The sequence below is a fragment of the Arachis duranensis genome, chromosome 8 (assembly GCF_000817695.3).
Source record: "Arachis duranensis cultivar V14167 chromosome 8, aradu.V14167.gnm2.J7QH, whole genome shotgun sequence".
Classification (NCBI taxonomy): Eukaryota; Viridiplantae; Streptophyta; class Magnoliopsida; order Fabales; family Fabaceae; genus Arachis; species Arachis duranensis.
The window spans coordinates 43,172,507-43,193,504 of record NC_029779.3 but is presented as its reverse complement, the minus strand read 5'-3'; the positions used below and the strand labels follow the sequence as shown (position 1 = coordinate 43,193,504).

The window sequence follows — 20,998 nt, the reverse complement described above, 5'->3', positions numbered from 1 at the left end:
CTATTGCTTTATAACCAAGAAGAGTTTGTATTATTATGTGTATGTTTTTAAGAATTTAATTTGGTTGCCCAGTGTAAAAAAGTTTTATGAATCATTTGGTGCTTCATTTCCGTTATCTTAAAAGTTTTACAATACAAGAATTTTCTTGAGTGCTTGTTTAAGATTCTCTTTTAGTGAATAGAAATTAAACTTGATTTTTTAAATAGCACTTTCAAATAATTTTTATTTATAAATGGACAAAAGGAATTAATCAAATCATGAGCAATTTGATTTGGTTGGGTCCTTATGTCCTACAGGAAAATGGATGATGAACAGTCTCCTCCTCTGAGAAAGAAAGGAGGCTACAATCATCCTGAAATTTAAGTAAAACCCTGTTAGTGTTCACAACTTATTCTTATGTTTTTTCTTCTGGTGCCATTACCAATTCAAGAATAATGATGCTCTAGAGTTAAATTAGCTCGGTGTGTTTCTTCTTCTGTTTTCTGTGTTCTGTTAGTGGCAACTTTTAATTTGCTTCAATTTTCTGCTGGAAGTTTGATGTGAAACACCTTTCCAAAAAGTATTGATATTTGGTAGGGTATTGTAGTAAGATTTCTTCTATTGTTGCTGTTGTTTCTGGGAAGTTTTTGTAGCATTTCTGTGTAATGTAATCCTAAGTTCAAGTGCTCCACGTTATTTTATTTTATTATCTTGGTACTATTTCCAACAAGAGACTCTTCCTTATCTTAGATTTTTTATTTTTTATTTCTTGATATTACAGTTAGTTTCTACAGGCAAGATAAACCTTCAAATATAAAGTTGCCTATCAAAACAGATCAAGACACACTAAGAGAAGGATACAGGTAGGGTTATCATATTCACAGCTTATATTAGCTAAAACTGTTCAGGCATTTTATTTTCTATCCTTATCATTTCTTCTCTCAACTTGTGTCATATGTGACAAAATCTTAATTCTGTTAGTCTAAATCTATTGCAAGATTCATACGCTCCGAGGAAGATGATATGGAATCATCATGGGAACAAAGGCTGGTGAAGCGTTATTATGATAAGCTTTTTAAAGAGTATCCTTTAGAAACTTTGATCATTTTCTGCTAAAACTGTATATACAGTAGGAGTGCTGGTTTATTTTATTTTATTTTTTTCAATTACTTTTTGTTGGATTCATATTATGAATTTGTTTTACTTATTTGTTAAAAAGATTGTTGAAAATGCAAATTTATTGAACTATTTCAACTTGAATTCAGATGGTTGCCTGTAATATATCAACATGTAATTCTTATACCAGGCCTTATATACACTTTTATTTATGAATGCTTATTTTACAAATCTTTATTTTTTCCACAATGTGACCATGAAGGTTGTTGTGGCCTTGAGCTTGTTGTTCACTTGTTTGTTATTGGTGAGAAATATTTATTTATTTATTTTTCTTTTACAATAAATTTATTAAATATACCATGAGTTTTGCTGTGAATTTTGTTGCACTTGTTGCCTTGTTTACCTTAAATCTTTTCAAGATACTGCCTTGCCGACATGTCGCAGTACAAGAGTGGTAAGGTAATTATCTGTAACGTATATTGTATATAATCTTGCTAGATTGTTGTGCCATTATGGTTGTTTATGTGTGGTAATCCGAAATTGGTCACTCTTCAATTGATTAGATCACCATTGGTTGAGCCCTTGACAAAAATTTCTATTTCTTTACTTCCTATATAGGCTATATTTCATATTCCTCCATATGAGTCAGTGTTTGTTTATCCATGTGAAGCAAACCAGAATTTATAATACGTTCCTCTACCTTTGTGCCTAAGTGGCAGGGTGGATATCTATTAAGGTTCTTGCAAGCTATACATCTTGTTATGATTATTTTCATTGTAGGGTCCCATTTAACTTTGGTTTGCCCTTTTGATTGATCTCCATTTTGCTTCAGCGAAAAGTTGTTTATTGCTAATGAGGAGATGTGTAACGTGATAACTAGGGTAGTTGGTGATAGAGGATATTTTGAGAATCTCATCCTAGGATATCTTTGTAATATCCTCTCTTGTATAGATTGGGTTAATGTGTTTTAGATTTGCCTCATGTCTAGGGATGTTGATGAGAGTTTTTTTCAAGTCAAAATAATTTAAGTGATCTAAAGTACATCTCAAAGGATCACTTGTTGATGAATGGAATTTTCTTTGTAGATTGGTCTCAGGTGGAGGACAGAGAAGGAAGTCATGTCAGGCAAAGGTAATAATTATTCACTGGCTAGTTAAACTTAATATTCTCTTGCTCTTTGTCCCTGTCTTGCTGCAACTCATAAAGCATAAAGCAAGTAGGTTTTAGTGTGCGTTATTTCTATAGACTTCATTCAATTTTTTTTTACAAATGAACTCAACTATTCAAGAGAACGAGCAAGACCCTAGTTTTTGTCATCCAAAGATACAAGCTAATCACTTTATCTCTCATGATTTACTAGAAAATTTTAATTCCAGTTTTTAAGCTTATCCGTAAACATTTTTTATTTACAAACTTTCAAAACTTTTGCGGGACAAGATATAGTTGTGCTGGAGATCATTTATAAACAACCTAGAATCATTTACCTTGTCCTTTTCTAGATTTATTCTGCTTGCATTGCTGTAGAAGTACTTATCTTGGTTTGTTTTATAGTTCTAAACTTTCATTTACAACTTTTCAGGGCAGTTCATATGTGGTAACAAGCATTGTGATGAGAGAAATGGATTAGCCAGCTATGAAGTAAGTGCTTATTTATTCAATTACTGTTGAAAACTCTGATAGGTATTTTCTTATGTGTGTACTAATGTGATACAGAATTAAAACCCATGAATCCTGTTTATGGTTGTGCTAGACTCCAATCATAAGAGAGCTAGCTATACACAAGTTGAAATACCTAAGATTAAGATATGATTTATAATAAGATGTTACCTTAAAATTGGTATACAATTATCATTGGTCTTAACGAACATTATCCGGACCTATTATGCATAATTTTCTCAATCATCTGATCTTGTTAGAACTGGAATAAAAATATGGAAAAAAAGTTAAAATGAATCTGTATTATTAAGTTTGGATTAATCGCAAAGTGGCAAGAGCCCTAGAAAGACTACACTAATTTAAGGAGAGTTAGAGCTTCCGAACTTTCAAAGGTGCTAATGAAATGTCAAAGACTCCTAACTGATTCCATTCTCTCCTTATTTGTATTCCCTATGTAATGTAACTAATTCCTAAGTATCAAGGTCCTAACAGATCTATATAGCCAACTTGGTGGAACATGATTTGGTAGCTGTTCTTTTGAACCTATGATGAGCTTGACTCCATCTTTGGGATTGTTCAAGGAATCAAGGGATGAAAACTAAATGGAAATTGTGCAAGAAGGAAAGAAACTGAGAGGAGAGAAAATGTACTGAATGCTATATCAATAATGATAGCTCTAAATTTGATAGGGTATGATATATTGTTACAATGTGTATACAACTCTGAATCTTCTATGCTTGCCATTAATTTCTCACAACAGGAACTTGCTCAATCATGACTTACCTCAAAGGAATCATTGAAACCTACTTGCCTTACATGTGACTTATCACTCTCTAAGATACTTGTAAATATTCTAACAGTTACCAATCGATCATTTTTCATTAGTCCATCAAGATGGAGATGAAATGAAGATTGTTCCAATTGAGGGCTTAGTTTGATGAGCTTCTCCACAAAGATTTTTTGAAAAACTAGAAATTATTTTAATGTTTAGGTGTCATATTAAGATCTTATTTATCCTTGAGCATTCCTTTTTTTTTTCTGAAAGATGAAGATTGTAACTTCTCAGAAATATATTCTTTTTTCCTACTTTCCTTGTGGCTATGCTTTTACCAAAAAGTTTTACTCAAACATAAAAGAATAGAAGTACTTATATTTTGTTTTAAAAAAAATATTTTACAATAATAATAGCACTGAAATAATAAGCACTAAAGGCATGGGGAATTCCTCAGCAAGCATTAGGGGGGGGAAAAAAACTGTTGAAGAGGTCCTTGATTGGCTTGATATAACTGTTTTAGTGAAAGTATGGTTTTAGATAGAGCCAAGTGGCAATGACATCAATGCATGTAACAAACTCTGACTTTTAGGATGGGAATAATGCTTGGTTTTTTGATGTTGTTGTTTAGCTTGTTTCATGATATTATTCTATCACTGGCTTCTGCTTAGACATGATGCATAGCCGTAATTTGCATATAACTTATTAGGTGCACAGCACCGTATTTTTTACCATTTGTTTGGCTTGTTTTGTTAAAACATTGTTTTATCCTTCTTCGATCAATTCTATCACCGGCAATGCACAGCTGTAATTTGCATATCACTTATCAGGTGTCCCACTAAAATTTACCATTTATTTTATATTACAGGTTAACTTTTGTTACTTCGAAGCTGGAGAAAACAAACAAGCATTGGTTAAATTGGTAGCATGTGAGAGGTGAGTTGGCACGATACATGCTGGTTTTATTGGAAATTCATTTGTTTTTTTATTTTGTCATTTTACATATCTCCTTCTGAATGAGGCTCCCCATCACATTTGTTAAGTGTTTCTACCCTCTTAATTGTTGCTTATGTACCTTTAACATACTGATAATGATTGAAATTCCTATCCTTGGAAGTGATTGCTGGATTGGGATTGCATTGATGTCTAAATCTTTTCTCGTCTTCTTAAATTACCTTTAAGAATCAATGCTGATGTGATAAGAATACAATTTAATGCATGTCTCAAGAAAATTTACTTCCATACAGATTTTAAAATATTTGTTTGACACTACAAAGTTTGCTTTACTGTTCTACAACAATACCTGAACAAGAAGCCATCATTTAAGCACTTCTTGGTGACATGCCATAACAGAAACTGAGTTTTCCGAATGTAATATCTGCAGGTGCCCTTCAAACTAGTCAATTTGTCAAATTCCAAATCCCAAAATTACCATGACTCCCTGGACAAATATTTGTTGGCTGTAGCTTACCTACTTTAGATGCATAATCATTTACAGGTTGTTCCATAGGGTTCTTGTTCACTGTGATTTATGTGTCTGATTTTAATTCACTTGAAACTGGGCTTTTTTAAATGGGCCTGAATTTCTAGCAAATAAGATAGAAATGTGGATAACCTCACTAAACCAATATCAAGGTAATATTTAGAAGAGAATGATGGTAAGACACCATGAAGAAAACAAACACCTAGAAAATGAAGATATGCATATTATTGGACGCAAGAGTGCTTAATCCTCTCTCTCGTTGCAAGTTCCTCATTTCATCCTTTTTCTTTCTTCACATTTCCTGTCCCTTTCTTATACCTTCCCTAAGTATCCAACTTCCTATCCACAACAACAACAACGAAGCCTTGTTCCTCTACGTAGGATGGACTACATGGATCAAACGATGTCATTATGCCCTGTAATGTATCATGTCTACAAGAAGATCATTTATACTTAAATCTCTTTTGACCACTTCATTCAAAATTCTTTTAAATCTTTCCTTGCCCTAATCACTGGTCTATTTTCCATTTAGCAGTTTTCTCTCCACATGCCCAAGCACCTAAGATGGATTCTTCAATCTTTTCAATAATAAGTGCTTCTCTGACTTTCTCTCTTATGTCTCTGTTTCTTATATTGTCCATTTGTGTATGACCACTCATCCATCTATGTTCATGCATTTTTATTTGGCCACACTAATCTTATGTTCATGCATCAATTGTTGCCCAACACTTCGTTCCATACAACGTTTAATGGCAGGGCGATAAACTTTATCCTTAAGGGTATTTTTTTGTCGCATATAAAGTCCAAAGTTTACTTTTCCATTTTGACTAGCCTGCTTGAAACCTATGGTTAGATCATCCTTTATTTTTTTTTTTTTATTGTCTTAAATAATATAACCGAGATACTTAAGTCTCTCGACCTATGGTGTGTGATATATTCCTACCCACAGTGTGACCTTTTTTCTCTTTGCACCATCAGATTTACTACCTACACTGCTCCCTGAGTAATTCAAATTTACACTGCAATCCAAGTAGTTGTTGATTACATTACAAAATTGGCAGTTACATATTTGAGGTCCTGCAGCTTTTTCCAGTCTGAATATTTCCTCCTTAGTGCACATCTGTGTTACGAATGGGATCTATCAGCATACTATCATCCCTTTGCGTAGGAGTGTCTCCTTCAAAGGCATTAAGAGCTTTGCATGACATTTTTAATAATTGAAGGTTGTATGAAAGATAAGATTCAATTCAATTTTTCACTTGATTAGTTTTTAATAGATGTGCAGAGAAACTTAACTACAAAAGGCAAAAAGAGAAGGAACAATTACAGAAAAGAGTACAAGAAGAGGATAGAAGAAAGAGGTAAGGAGGAACCTTTCTTTATTCATTCACTTGCTTCCTCTTTTTCTTTTCCTTTTGTTTTTAATTCTTTTTAACCTTTGGTGATATTAAAACTGGATCAGCCGGTTCAATTGGAAAAACCGGTCATTGGCCTAGCTTGGTTTTGACATTTGAACCAACAGCTGTCAAATGTATTGAAATAAGTGTAAACAGGCCGGGTTTGGGACCAATTCGGTTTATGAACCATTATTGTTGTAAGTGAGGACATTGCACATACAAAATTCTGCATTAATTATATCCACGGCCCATGATTGAACCAGGGTGCTGTAACATGTCATTGATATGCACCAAACACTTGGCTAGCCTGCTTTTTGAGATATAAAGTCTATTTTTCATATTAATTCAATTCAATTTAATTTTGTTAATTTTTATTTATGGAATTCAACTAATGATCCACTGACTGGTTGAACTAATGACCCAGTGGCCCTACCTTAATTGTCTAGTCGGCTTTAATAACTATGCTTTGATGATATCCAAGCATTGCTGGACTAATCCTTTCGGTTCTTTGACAATTGACATACCCTGAAATACCATTGGACTTGATACTGAGGAGGGCCCTGATTAATTGGTGCTTTTCCCCCCGCCTCCCGGGCTTGAGCCAAGCTCAATTAATCATCATCATTGGCTTATTAATTCACTTGTTATTGACTAGAAAATATGGAGACTTAATTTTTTCAATTTCAGGAACCGGTCAAAGAGTGCTGATGATCTAGATGAGTTCCAAGAAAGCAAAGATAGAAGACGGAAAGGTTTGGTTTATTATTTTCAACTGGAATGCCATTTTTACCTGATGGTGGGATAATTTCAGTATTTTTTTAGATGGATTGATATGATCATTTTAGATTTTTAGCACTTTAAGCTCTTTCTTTGTGGAAGGGGCAGGGATCACTAGAGGAACTTAGCACGAATTGTTGTGCCTAGTAGAGGAATTAATGCATTTAAAAATGGATTAATGGTTAACATTGCATCACTGTTACTGGGCCTCATAACTTGAGTTTAGAAAAAATAAATTGGTAGGGTCGAGTCTCGTCTTTGAAACGCTTACTTTTGTGCTGTATGGGTTTTGTTGACATTGGGTGAAGGGCATTCAAAATGTAGCTTATGGGCTTCATTCTCAGTTGTGTTTTGTCATCATTTGCTCTCATTAGTCATTACTTAAGTTTTATCTAACGAGCATGAGAAGCTTGGTATTAATTCCGGTTTTGCTATATTGATGGGTCAAATGTATGTTTTACTTTCTTTGATTAAGATGGTGAAGCTGGTAGAATTTTGCATTCGTGGTTTAAGTAGGATGATATGGAGTTGGGGTTGCACCAATTATAGAGAAGATGGTGGAATTTTGTCTGAGATGGGATGGATGTGTTTGGAGAAGGTATGCTGAGTATTGAGGCTCCAATTCAAAAGTTGGATCACATGAAAGGTAGTTCTGTAGTTAAGAGGTAGAGGGAAACTTAAGAAACATTTAAAGAAAATTATCAAAAGAGATGTGATTAAAAAATAACACGATTTATGATTCAAAAAAGAGTTGCACTTTAGCATTGTTTGATGATATGGCTTAATTGTTGTCTTGTGATGGATGATTGCTATACACTTTGCCTTCTTCCCTTAGAAATGCCTGTTTCTTTTGTCTTAACATTTATATGCTTCAATTTTCCTTTTTCTTCCTCTTCTGGTTCATAGCTATAATTCTTTTCTAAATGCATTTACAGGTAAAAAGGCTGCCATTGATGATGAAGATAACTTCGATGAGTTTCTCGAGGAGATGTTCCCCTGATCATGATTGGTTCAGGAATGCAAGAGATACACAAGATTAGGCATTCATAGGACAGCCTTTCTTATTGATAATCAGTAAAACGGCTCAGAGAATGTTGTGGCAACTATGATTATGTATATCTATAATATGGTAGGTAAATTTTCATAGTGCACGATACATTGAATGGCTTACCTATGTATGTAGTGTAAATAAAGTAGCTTTGCAAAAGGAACTAATTACTTGGTACTGGGAAAAACCACATTTAGTATGTGTATTGAAAAATTTATGATTGCTGGGACCAAACAAGGGGAAGTTGTTATTCCCACCGATATTTGGGAGTAAGATATTCTTCCATTTTATAGTGATAAAATAACTATTATTATTTACAAAGAGAAAAATCTTTTTTTTTTTAATAGTTGTTGCGAATATGTATTTCAGTTCTTTGAACATTTAGAAAACTTAAAAACAGCACAACAAATAAATTAAAACAAAAAAACAAAAATCTACACATTAAGGTTGTGTATTATGCTTGACTACTCAGTTTGAGTTTTCATTTGATATAAGTTGTTGGTTGGATGTGTATTTGGAGGACGGTAATTAGGATTAGGAATTCATGGGAGATTTGCCTATAAAATTAAGCAAAGTTCCATAGTCAGTAGGACAACAGTAGAAGAACAGACCTTCCCCGTCTTGTGATTTGCGTTATCCATAGAAAATTTAGACTGAAGTGTCAAACATCATATTTGCAAAAAGAATTACTAAATATCTTTTGCAAAAGAAAAAAAAAGATATATATTTTTAAATGTAGATGTTTTTTTTTTTAATGTAGATGTTACTTTCGACTTTTTATTTTTTGTGTTGTAGTGGTAGTGGTGTTTTTCAATAACATGAAATTTGGTGAATTTTTATTTTGTGTGGATACCACAAATTTAATATTCAGACTTGTGGGTTTTTTTCTTTAATTTATAAAACCAACCTACCGATTTGTTCTACAATTAAAAAAAATTCAATCCACACAATATCAAGGGCCAGTTTCAGTTTTGTAATTTTTCTTTTAATTTACAAAACCGATCTACTGATTTGTTTCATAGTTTTAAAAAAAAAATAGCCTACACAATACCAAGAATCCGATTTGTTGATCACCAAAATCCGACTCTAGATTTTTTTACTTTCACAATTCCAAGCTTCCCATTTGTGAATTATAATTTAAAATAATTTTTTTTCCATATCTATAAAAAATATGCCAACAATCCATAACAATAAATAACACGTAATAAAAATTCATTACCCAAAAATTAGCCTACTTTCGAACATAGGAGGGAGTAACAAATCCGTCCCTAACAAACATTGTCATATCATATTCTAATGGAGCTGAGAGAATTGCATAAAACATGCATCTTTTGAAGCAAGTGTATTTGGGTATTGTATATCAAAGCATTTTTGTGAACGTCAGAAACTAATCATGAATATATATATTCGTCTTTTACATATTTTTCTAACAGTACAATTAATTATTAAAATAATCAAAATTTAACATTTGAATAATCATTTTGTTTTCAATAAATTAATCAAATATTTTTACAGTAAAATAATTAAATTTTATATGAATATGAAAAATTAATTATTAATTAGTCATCATAGTATTTCTGTGAGATTCATATTTTGATTGTTATACTATTTATATTATTTATGAAGCTTGATTATAAATATGGATGATATTATTTTCAATTCTAATATGCATAGTTGATTTCTAGTGATCATATAACATGATTGATTTTTTTCATTGTCTTTACCTTTTGTTTCATTGTACGGTTACTCCATCTTTTATACAAACGGTTGATTAATTATAAATTGTTGGGGTCATATACCATGGTAAAAAGGAAAAATTAATTATTCTTAGATTATTAAAAAGCATTTTATCCTACTTTCGCACTTTATAGTGGTTCTCAAAATTTTAATTATTCTTTCAAGCTATCCTGTCTAGGCCCCTGAATAAAATTGGCTGGGATAAAATTGCATAAAATATATGCAATAAAATTGGCTATAAAATGTTTAATTGAGCATATCCAATTACTACATTGAATCAACGAATCGACTCCACATGTTTCTAAATAATTTGTAGATAACAAATGAGTAGCAGTAAAAATTTTAATTTGATCTTTTGGGTTGTCGATGGCTTTTGTCAAAAATATTAAGAATTAGTTTATTTTATTTGTTTAATATTTTTCTGTTGAGACGTTGATACTCCACTTTATTGTGTTGAGCTTTTTATTTCAGAAAAATAAATAAATATGATAGTAAAGTGTTTTTAGAAAAGCATTTATTGTGAATCATATGAAGATCTGATTTAGGGTATATCACTAAGGATGTAGTTGAATTATTTTGTTGTTGACAAAATATTTTTAAATTATTTAAAAATATAATAAAAATATATGAACTAAAATATCATATGTTAACAAAAAAAAATGTGCAAACAAAATTTTTTATATAAAAAATAAGACTCTAATTATGACAAGTGAATTATATCATACTTTTATATTAACGGAGCAATTTTTTTATTACTGTTAGATATTTTTGACATTTTAAAATATTTTTGTTTGATAATAAAATTTAAAAATATTTTTATCTACGGTATGATAATTTGAATGTAATTTTAGCTGTTTATTCTCTTATTTAAAAGTAAATGTGTTAAGCCACTTGGAGAATGCAGAGCGGGTAAGCTTACATGGCCATCGATGTTAGCAGCAAGAATAATTTCTTATGTTGTTAACTAAAAAATCATTACTATAAAGAAATGAGTTTTATTTTGGCGCCGCAAATGTGAGTAGTGACTTAGAAAAGGGTAAAGTCTCGTTTTTTTTTGTTTTAAATTTAGGGTAAGTTTTATTTGTGTTTTTAATATTTAAATTGTTTTATTTATATTTTTAATGTTTATAAAAATAATTTAATATTATTTTGTTATCAATTATATTAATAAATTAGATTATATTTTTTAATTATTCTCATTTGGATATATCCATTTTCAATTAGGTCTTATTTGGATGTATTCAATTTTAATATTATACTTATTATTTGTCTTTAGGTTCAATTATATCTTTAGAAAAATAAATTATGTAAATATTGTAGGAATTAATTTCAATTTTTTATGAACTATTTTTAAAGTAAATAATTGATTTTATCTCAGATATTTATATTTTAATTTCAAAAAAAAAATAAAATTCAAACTAAAGTGCTCATTGACGATAGGAGAATATTAAATCACTTTTATAAACATAAAAAATACAAATAAAACGATTTAAATATTAAAAACATAAATAAAATTTATTCTAAATGTTTGAGAACAAAAAGTCAAAAACAAAGTTGAAAGCTACTTTTGTCTCGAAACATTTCTATGGCTTCAATCAAACGCAGTCAAGATTATGCACAGAAAGTCAATGCCTTGTGAATTGATAAAAAATAAAGCGACTATCCTTTTTTACACTGATTGTGTTAAATATAAATAAATATTAAAAATAAATTTTTTATACATATATATCTATATATATGTTTTGTAAAAACAATTTTATATTTTGCGCATATACATTAAAAATTTGAGACAGGGGCACCTAAATTGTATCCGTTACAATTATGTATTGTAACTAACATGATCATTATGAGTCATACCTAATTAATAATGGCCTCCTAATATATACTATAAGACTTCTCTTTTGTGCGTTCATACTTCCCGAGATGCCAACTCTTTAACATACCTAACCTAATTATCTTAATTATCTATGACCATACAATAATAACCAGGGGTGGGTGGAACTTTTGTGGTATAATTTAACCTTAATCAAACAGTCTTGGGTTAATTAATACACCTGCCAAACTATGAGAGGTCTTCACCATTTTATGCCTGCGATTTTGTCCCCCAAGCCAATTCAGTATAATTTTCTCCTGCTACACTTTCTAGGTTAGGAAATTTATAGTATGATCCTTATAATATATATGGTCCTTATCTTTAATATCTTAGTACTTAAAATTTAAGTTAAACGCATGAATTCTTAACATTTATTTAAGTTCAAATCAATTATATATATATATTCAACATTAAAAATAAAAACTCATAAATTTCAATAATTATTATCTTAATCTTCGTTGTTTGTTTACTCTTTCGAGTAATTATTTGACCGATTAAATATTGACGTGTCATATTTATGTTATATTAATATTTTAACTTATTTAAGTATTTTACGTTATTATAAATTAACAATGCGCAATCATATATATCATGCATATTCTCTAACCCAAGTACTTATTGAGATTCGTGGTTACATGCAGGATGAAATCTTTTTATTATAGTTGTTAGAATTAAATAGGTGATTGAATTCATTAGGGTATTGCATCATTGAGTCATTGATTTAATTGATAAATTATTGATTAAATTAATTGATTTGGCTTTACGTAAATAAAAAAAAATTATTAAAAATTTATCAGAATTTATTATTTGTAATCATCACGTAATTATTAATATTTAAAAAAATAAGATAAAATATATTATTGAATTATTAAATTTTAAAAAAAATAAAATAAAAAATTAAATTAATAATTAAGTGATGACAAAAAATAATAAATTCTTATAGCTTTTTAGTATTTTTCATAAAAATATAAAATAGTTAAAAATTTATAATTAAAATTTAAAATATATATCTTCACTAATATTTTAACAATAATTAAATCTTAATTTTTAAAATAAATAATACAAAAATAAACATAGAATTAATTCATACTACTACAATAATATGATAATATCTTAAATTTGATACAATAAGAGTAATAATTCATAAATTAATCCAAGAAGTAATTTCAAAATCTAGGTATCTTTCTTCACAAGTGTAGAGCTACATCCAAATTGTCTTCATTTTGATTTATATTTTCACAAAATTAATATAAACTCTATCATCATCTTGATCATCTTTTAAATTCAGTTGATCTAGCATCTGAATAATTTTTCACAAATCAATATTAATAATTTTGTAAAGCATATCAAAATCATAATTTGATCAAACTTCATAATATGATAGACACTACAAGAAAAACACTGAATACTGTTGAATTTTTCATCGAAAAACGAACAAAATCTTACGGTAATTAAATTACTGTTAAAAGAAATCGGACTATATAAATTTTACCGGTAAATATTTACTGTCGAAGATTTTCGTTCGACGGTAATTATCGTCGGATTCTGCAATAGATTACCAGATTGAAAAACTATTTGATTACCGGCGAATTTTTTCGACAGTAACATTGGCGACACAATATGTTGTTTTTCGCACTATTATAGTCGGATTATTCCCTCAATAAATTTAATGATAATGTCAATTTTAAAAAAATTGTAAATAAAAGGTCAATTTTAATTCTTTATTTAAAATTATTTTTCAGACAATTAATGATCAATTTATAAATCATAGGAACTTATTATCTAAAATAAATAATAAAATGTTCAAATAAATTAAAAGTCAAGTAAATCAAATAAATACAATGAAACAATTAAACAAAACACTAAGCACTAAAGATTCAGGTAGTCTCCTCGTCGTTGTCGTTCCTGGTGACTTCTTAAGGCGGCGTAGAAGGCAGTGATGTCTGTGTGCCACCAACAGAACCGCTGTCATCAACAGCAGTGCTACCACTAGCAGAGATGATGCCAGCGACGCGCATCTAAGCCTAGTACACTTCCATCTGAGCCTCCATCCGTTGAAGCCACTCCAACTGCTCCCTCAACTCTAGTTTGAGGTCATCTGTATCTGTCACACATGTAAGGATCTCCTGATACCTCTCCCAATAATTGTTCAGCTCCTGAGCCTGTTGGTGAAGGCTGCGGGTGAGCTCTTGCACCTACAGCCTCAAATCCATGCCTTCCTTGAGCTAGAAGGCTCGACTGGTGTCAGAGGCGGACGACGGCCTCAACGTGGAGGTGCGGAGGCTGCTGGCGAAGAATGACCCCAGCCCGTATACGCGGTTCTTGTACGACGCTGAGGTGGTCTCGTGCCAAACTACATCAAAATCGATGGCTGAAGCAGTAGATCCATCGGTGGCGTCCTTCCCACTTTGTTGAGATTGCTGAGTCGCGGCCTCTAGTCTCTGCGTGTAGGACTCCTATATAACACATGTTATTGTGATTAGTAACAGCTATAAAGTTAATCTCTAATTTTATATCAGAAGATCAAATGTATGTTTAATAATCCCGAGACTGATGATAAGCAAATCTCGCTTTATTCTCCGTCAACGTGTGGGTGTACCTGAACGTCTCCGCCAATGTCGTTTCGCTATCCAACGACTTCGACTACACATGTTGCATTGAAACAATATAATTAGGATTCGTAGTAATAATATGTAAAAGAATATAACTAAGTTAATAACAAAATTAAAGACACTACATACCAGCCTAGTCTTAGTCTTCATGAAGGTCATTGAGTTGCCGATATACTTGGATGACCTGACCGATGTCCTGTTAGCTCTGTTGGTGAGACACCGATACCTGAACCCCTCATCGGTCTTGTTATTTGATATTGAGTAATCCCTTTCTTGTTGCATCAAGAAATTGGATAGATAGTAGAGTAATTATCTTTGTATTCAATTTCAACCTATCTTTTTTGTTTCTATTACAATTACAATTTATCTTTTTTATTCAATTTCAATTCTTGTCTTGTTTATCTTTTTTATTTTCTTATCATTTGGTATCAGAACTTAAATATTAGATTAATCCTTACTAATCTATGTCTGTTCTTTTTGTATCAAAAAATAAAAAATAAAAAAGAATCCAATATCTCTCACATCCTTCTTTATGTTATTGTCTTTCTTATTTGTATTTCATTATTTATCTTGTCGTTATTGTTAATTTTATATTTAGAAAAAAATAAAAAAGTACAAAAAAAATACAAAAAAAAGTTATCTTTCTTGTATTTGTCCTTTTCATACACTATTTTTTCAACTACAAGATTTGAGGATGAATCTTTTTGAAAAGGAGGAGAATGATACATGCTTCAAATGTTCGTGATATGAAGAGTTCAAATATTATTCAGAATTATTAGTTTATATTTTTAGAATATTCAATTGAATTTGATGTATTTTAATTTTGTTTATTTAGTTATTAGATTGGACTTTGTATCTGTGGGCTTAGTATTGAGTTATTGGAGGTACCAATACATTTTTTTTTAATTTCGTGGTGAAACTATAGTGTGGACAAATGAGGTTAAGTGAGTTGCATGGGGAATTGGTTAAAAGGTTGACGAGTTCATTCTATTCAATTCCCAAACTGTGATGTGGACAAGTTAGGTTGAAGAGTCTCTTTTTTGTTGCATTAAGAAATTAGATAAAAAGTAGAGTGGTTATCTTTGTATTTAATTTCAACTTATCTTTTTTGTTTCTATTTCAATTACAAATTATCTTTTCTATTTAGTTTCAATTCTTGTCTTGTTTATCCTTTTTTTTTTCTTATCAGAGAGAGAGGGAGGGAGAGTAAAATTTGAATGAGGGGGAAGAGGGTTTGCGCTTTGAATTTACCGTCCAAGTTACCGTCGAAAAAATTCGACGGTAAACAATTGTGCGTCACCAAAACACAGCGTTTCATTAAGTGGGTTGACCGTCGAATTTTTCGATGGTAATCCCGACCGTAAAGGACGCGCCAATTTAGTATACAAAGCAATGAAGTTAATGACAAATCGAGTTGGAGTAAATCGAAGTGTTCCCCGTCCAACTGTAAATTTTCGCATCAAGTACAACGGATGACAACGATTATATATATACTTCGTAACCATTAAAGTTTGTGACACAGTTTCACTTACTTTCTCAAACTTTTTAATATCTTGAAGCATCAGATTAATACAATAAGTAGCACAAAGAGACCAATATAGTTTAGGAAACTCAGATTCCAATAACAATATAATTTGTAGTATTTTTCATTACTATATGCATAACATTCTCAAGCAACAAATAATACATCCTCAAACAATTTAAACAAAGTATTGACAATTTTGGAGACATAAGAAATATCAACTAATTTTAGAAAAAACAATTCCTATATTATAATAAACTAAAAATTAATTAAAGTACACTTACAATAATTAGTCCATCTGTCGGCCATCATAGTACATCTAATTTATTTTCAAATCTCACGATAACTTTCAATAATTTTTTTCACATCTTCAATTAATTTACTCAATAAATACACATGAACTCTACATAATTTGGGCCCATACACCCTGTAACCATGCTTACAATAGCATCAATAATCATTGGTTAATATTTGATAATATAACTTGAATTATCTGCATTAAATAATACAACGAGTATCCATTATCCATTTTTTAATGACAATGTTACATTTTTCTATAATTTCTTTGCTTTGGAATATACTTTTTATAGTAGGTTGAGTTACAGGTGAAAAAAAAATTATAATTCTTTGAGTTGTTTTCTTTTCTAAAGTTAGGTGATGGAAGTCTTAATTTTTGTTGCTATCGCATTTCATTCTCATCAAATTTTCTTTCAATTTCATCACAAGTATTATAAGTTTTTACATATTATTCTTGAACTTTCATCTTTTTACTTTGAAGTTTTTTGATGTTCTGATCAAATTGGTGTCTTACCAGTGCTGTCACCTTTTGACATGACTTAATATCTCCTCTTTTTTCGACCAAATAATATTTAAACCGATTAATTTCTCCACCCTTAATGAATTTCTCGCAATATATGCATAATAGAATGATTTTTTCAAATTCAATAACTTTTTTACAATGCCCTATGCAGGATAATTTTTTTTTATTGTTATTTTTTTTGGTTTCAATTATTGTATCAAGAGTTGATAATTATTCTTGGGATAATGGTATTTTTGATGACGTATTTGATAAAAGCATCCTAAAATAATATAGCATAACAACAACATAAACAGTATTAAAGTGAGAAAAAGAATTCTATTTTTTTAAAAAAATGAATTCTAATTTTATTTTAGATTCAAATTCATGACTTGAAATAATTAATTATATGAATGAAATGAAGTGTGTATTTTTTACTATTTTATCTTTGTGATTTCTTTATTTGTCTTTATTATTTATTATAAATATTTTTGATATTTCAATGATGGAATTGCAAATCAGACATTTTTTTGTCTGATTTAACTTGAACACTAATGTGAGAATTGGAATTCTCTTGAAAATGATACTTTTTGTATTCCAAACCAAAGAAAAGATTTTTTTTTTTTTTGAGAGTTCTATTCTCAAGATGTTACAAACACACTTTTTATATCTATACTTATTATGGATTTTTATTTTTTATTTTTTTGGATCAAATGACATCAAACGAAGTTTGAACCAAAAATTTATAAATTAAAAAAAAAAAAGAGACATATACCATGTGAATTACAGTTCGTTAGCCTTTTATGTCCTTTAACTCTATAAATAACTAATCTTAAAATAAGGCAATTAATTACAACATATTTTCCCAACTAGAGTCCATGTATACTCTGCCCAAAATATTTTACTTCGAAACAAATGTCAAAATGATATTTGTAAAATAACAATAAAACTGAAAATTTGGGATTCTTCAAAAAATTCAAGGCGTCAAAGTGCACACAAAAAAAGTATACAAATAATATTATTTATCTACAGGCTAATTTTTTTTATATGAAAAAAATTATGTATAATTTATTATTATAGATAATTAGTGTGTTTTTTTAATATAGATTAATTTTTTTAATTTTAAATAATAAATCGAACCCTCAAATTTAAAAAAATAGAAAAATTTGAGAATTAGATTTCATAAGATTATAAATCTAAGAGTCAGATTTGTATATTCAAAAAAATTTAAAATAAAAAAAACTCAAATCTAACTCTTAAATTTGAATTTCTTTTAAAAAAATTAAAATCATAAATTTGACCTTCAGATTTATAAATACCAACAAAAAAAATTAAAACACCACAAATCTAACACTTAAATTTATATCTATATAAATAAAAAACACATCAACTTTTTATCTTCTTTAAAAACACCACCTTCTACCCCATATTAAAAATACAAAGCGTCATCTACATTCTTCAAGGTTCAAATGATATATCCAACAAAAGATCATCCATGATAGCTCAAACAGCACAACACTCTACATAAGCTATAGCAACTTCAACACTCGCCATCTGTTCTCTTGTATATATATATAATTTAAAAATTCTTCAAAATAAAAAATTCATAAAATAATAAAATAAAATTTAATTACTATTAAATTTATAATTTTTATAAAATATATATTTAATATTTTAATTTAAAAAATTTTAATTTATAAAAATTTTATATACACATACAAAATTAATTATTAAATTTTTATTATACATTTATATAAATATATATTTTAATTGATTTTTAATATATATTATTATATTTTAATAAAAAAATATAGAGAGTCAATAGAATATTTATACAATATGTACAATAGAGGTTTAAAGAGTATTAGAGATATAACCATTAATGTTACTTTCTCTTATCAGTATAAGCTTTTGGGATGAGTGTTATCATGACATAGTATGAGAGCTCTAGATCCGAAAAATCAAGAGTTCGATCCTATTGTACATATTGTACAAATATTCCATTAGCTCCCTAGCAATACTCATTTTAATATTATTATTTTATAGAGTAAAGTATCGTTTTTATCCCCAACATTTGAGGTAAGTCCCAAAGTTGTCCCTAACATTTCAATCGTCCTATTTAAGTCCTAACGTTTCAAAAACGTTAGGATACATAGAAATAAATTTTAATTTTATCCTTTAATAATATCAATTTTTTACTATACACAGTATTCAATTATTTTTTAATCACATCTAAATAAAATACACTTAATCATATTACTTTCATTCTAAATAAATTACTGTCTTATTTTTTCTTCTTTTTTCTGATTTACATAGTGGGGAGAAAAATGTCATAGCGTCCGTTGCTTAAAGAATTATGTTTCTCATTTCCCCCCTTTTTTTATTATTTTAAATATATCTATTCAAAAAAAGCCTCTCTATTTTAAGGATTATTAATTACAATATAATATTCTCTGGTGAGAATCTATCACTGCAATAATAATAATATCATAGAACACCAAAAGTATACTCAAATTTTAACACAAAAGGTTAAATTGCTTCTGCCTATAGCCTCCAAACTGTAGATGCACTGCAAAAGGTCACTGTCTTTAACAGTGTAAATTATGCCAAGTCATTTGTTTTAAGTTTTAACTGCAATCATAAAAATGATTACTGCCTATAAGAGCATATTGTATAGAAAAATTTTTACATGTTCCATTTGCTTTAATGAAACAGTACTGGTATAGCAAGTATGGTTCGGTTGGATGTAACAGGTTTGTCCTTGGAATTTGTCCAAAAGGATAGAAAGGAAAGTTGTCAAGACAGCCACGTTGAGCTTGGATGAATGCATGGAGAAGTCACTAAAGTCGAGTTTCGCAAAGTAGGCCACATACGGCGTGAAACAGTTGGACTAGAACTAAATACTAATCATGAATGGGCCTTGCGAAATTTGAACAAAACCACTGATAGGTGCAATAAAGTCCCATTAGGTTGTGGCCGAGTTTATTTTGGTCACAATGAATGAATCCTCACTTAGTCACTTTATGTAGTCAATTTGGCATTTCTAATGGAATTAATAATTTATATTATAAACAAATAACAATAGTAAATAAAGTAGATATTAATTCAAAAATAATAGTGAAAATTATATAAAGCCAAACAAAAATAATAAAGTTTCATAAAAAATATGTATTAATAAAAATGATTAAAAAAATTATATGAATAATGAGTACTTAAAGTTTCATTACAAAAATACAATAATATACATTAGAGAACATTAAAAAGAACTCTAAGCAAAAACATTTATACTATTAATATAAAAAATAAATAAAAAATTGATAAAATTAAAATTTAATAGAATACTAATAATAATATTAAAAAATATTTATTTATGAAAAAAATTTAAGAATTTTGATGATTATTTTTGGTATTTTTTATTGTAGATAAAATTGAATGGCAAAATTAGTAGAATGTCAATTAATTTTTTAATTTATAAAGTGAACGCAAAGTAGCTTTTGCTGAACGGGAGTTTAAACCCAAAATCATGTTCGCGTTCAGAAGAAAAAAATTAGCCAAACAAAAATTACAACGTTTAAAAAGATTAAACGCACTTTTTGTGCTTCTAACGTGTTTACCAAACACACCTTTGGATATATTCATCAAGATAAACTTGCCGCCATTATAAATAAAAAAAAATCTATGGGCTAGTATGTTTATTGAAATTTGGCCAGCGTTAAACTATCAAAAGAAAAATGATTAATTTTATACCATTAGATATTATTTTACACCATTAAAAATATTAATGATAACTAATTAATGACTAAACATCACAAATTCTATTGACCTCTTAACACCCCTGTTAAAAATAATCTCCTTGAAAAAGCAAGAACTTACAATCCTTCAAAAATGATAAAAAAAAATAATTGACAATTTTACGAACTATGATTGATTTATAAATTTTAATAATTGTTTTAGAATTAATTAAGAATAACGGGCACAATATCATACTAATACAAAAAAAGGCACACAAAAAATACTAATACCAAAAAGAGATCATGATTACTTGATTAGTAAAGGTTTCTAAGTTTTATAATCTTTAAGGTGTTTATTGATCAAATATTGTGATAGGTATATAGATAGATAAGGAAATCATATAACTTTTTTTTTTTAATTTGCATACGGTATTTTTTAACATATTAAAGATTAATTTATCGTGGATTAAAATTTTATTTGAAGATTTGCAGTCAAAAT

General features: G+C 29.2%; 1 protein-coding gene across 2 annotated transcripts in view; it reads left to right on the top strand.

The window, feature by feature from the left end:
* The window catches only part of LOC107463052 (uncharacterized), a 9,132-nt gene extending 560 nt beyond the window's left edge, over positions 1-8,572 (top strand). Inside the window, exons 3-11 of one of the 2 annotated variants that reach the window (XM_016081767.3) lie at positions 761-842; positions 978-1,061; positions 1,515-1,554; positions 2,181-2,226; positions 2,675-2,733; positions 4,392-4,459; positions 6,284-6,367; positions 7,091-7,155; positions 8,116-8,572. In XM_016081767.3, coding sequence (XP_015937253.1) covers positions 761-842; positions 978-1,061; positions 1,515-1,554; positions 2,181-2,226; positions 2,675-2,733; positions 4,392-4,459; positions 6,284-6,367; positions 7,091-7,155; positions 8,116-8,180 — 593 coding nt within the window. In that variant the 3' untranslated portion in view covers positions 8,181-8,572. Of the gene's footprint in view, positions 1-760; positions 843-977; positions 1,062-1,514; positions 1,555-2,180; positions 2,227-2,674; positions 2,734-4,391; positions 4,460-6,283; positions 6,368-7,090; positions 7,156-7,655; positions 8,070-8,115 lie in introns of those variants that run through there. The other variant, XM_052252999.1, reaches the window with a different exon arrangement.
* Positions 8,573-20,998: the final 12,426 nt, after the last annotated feature.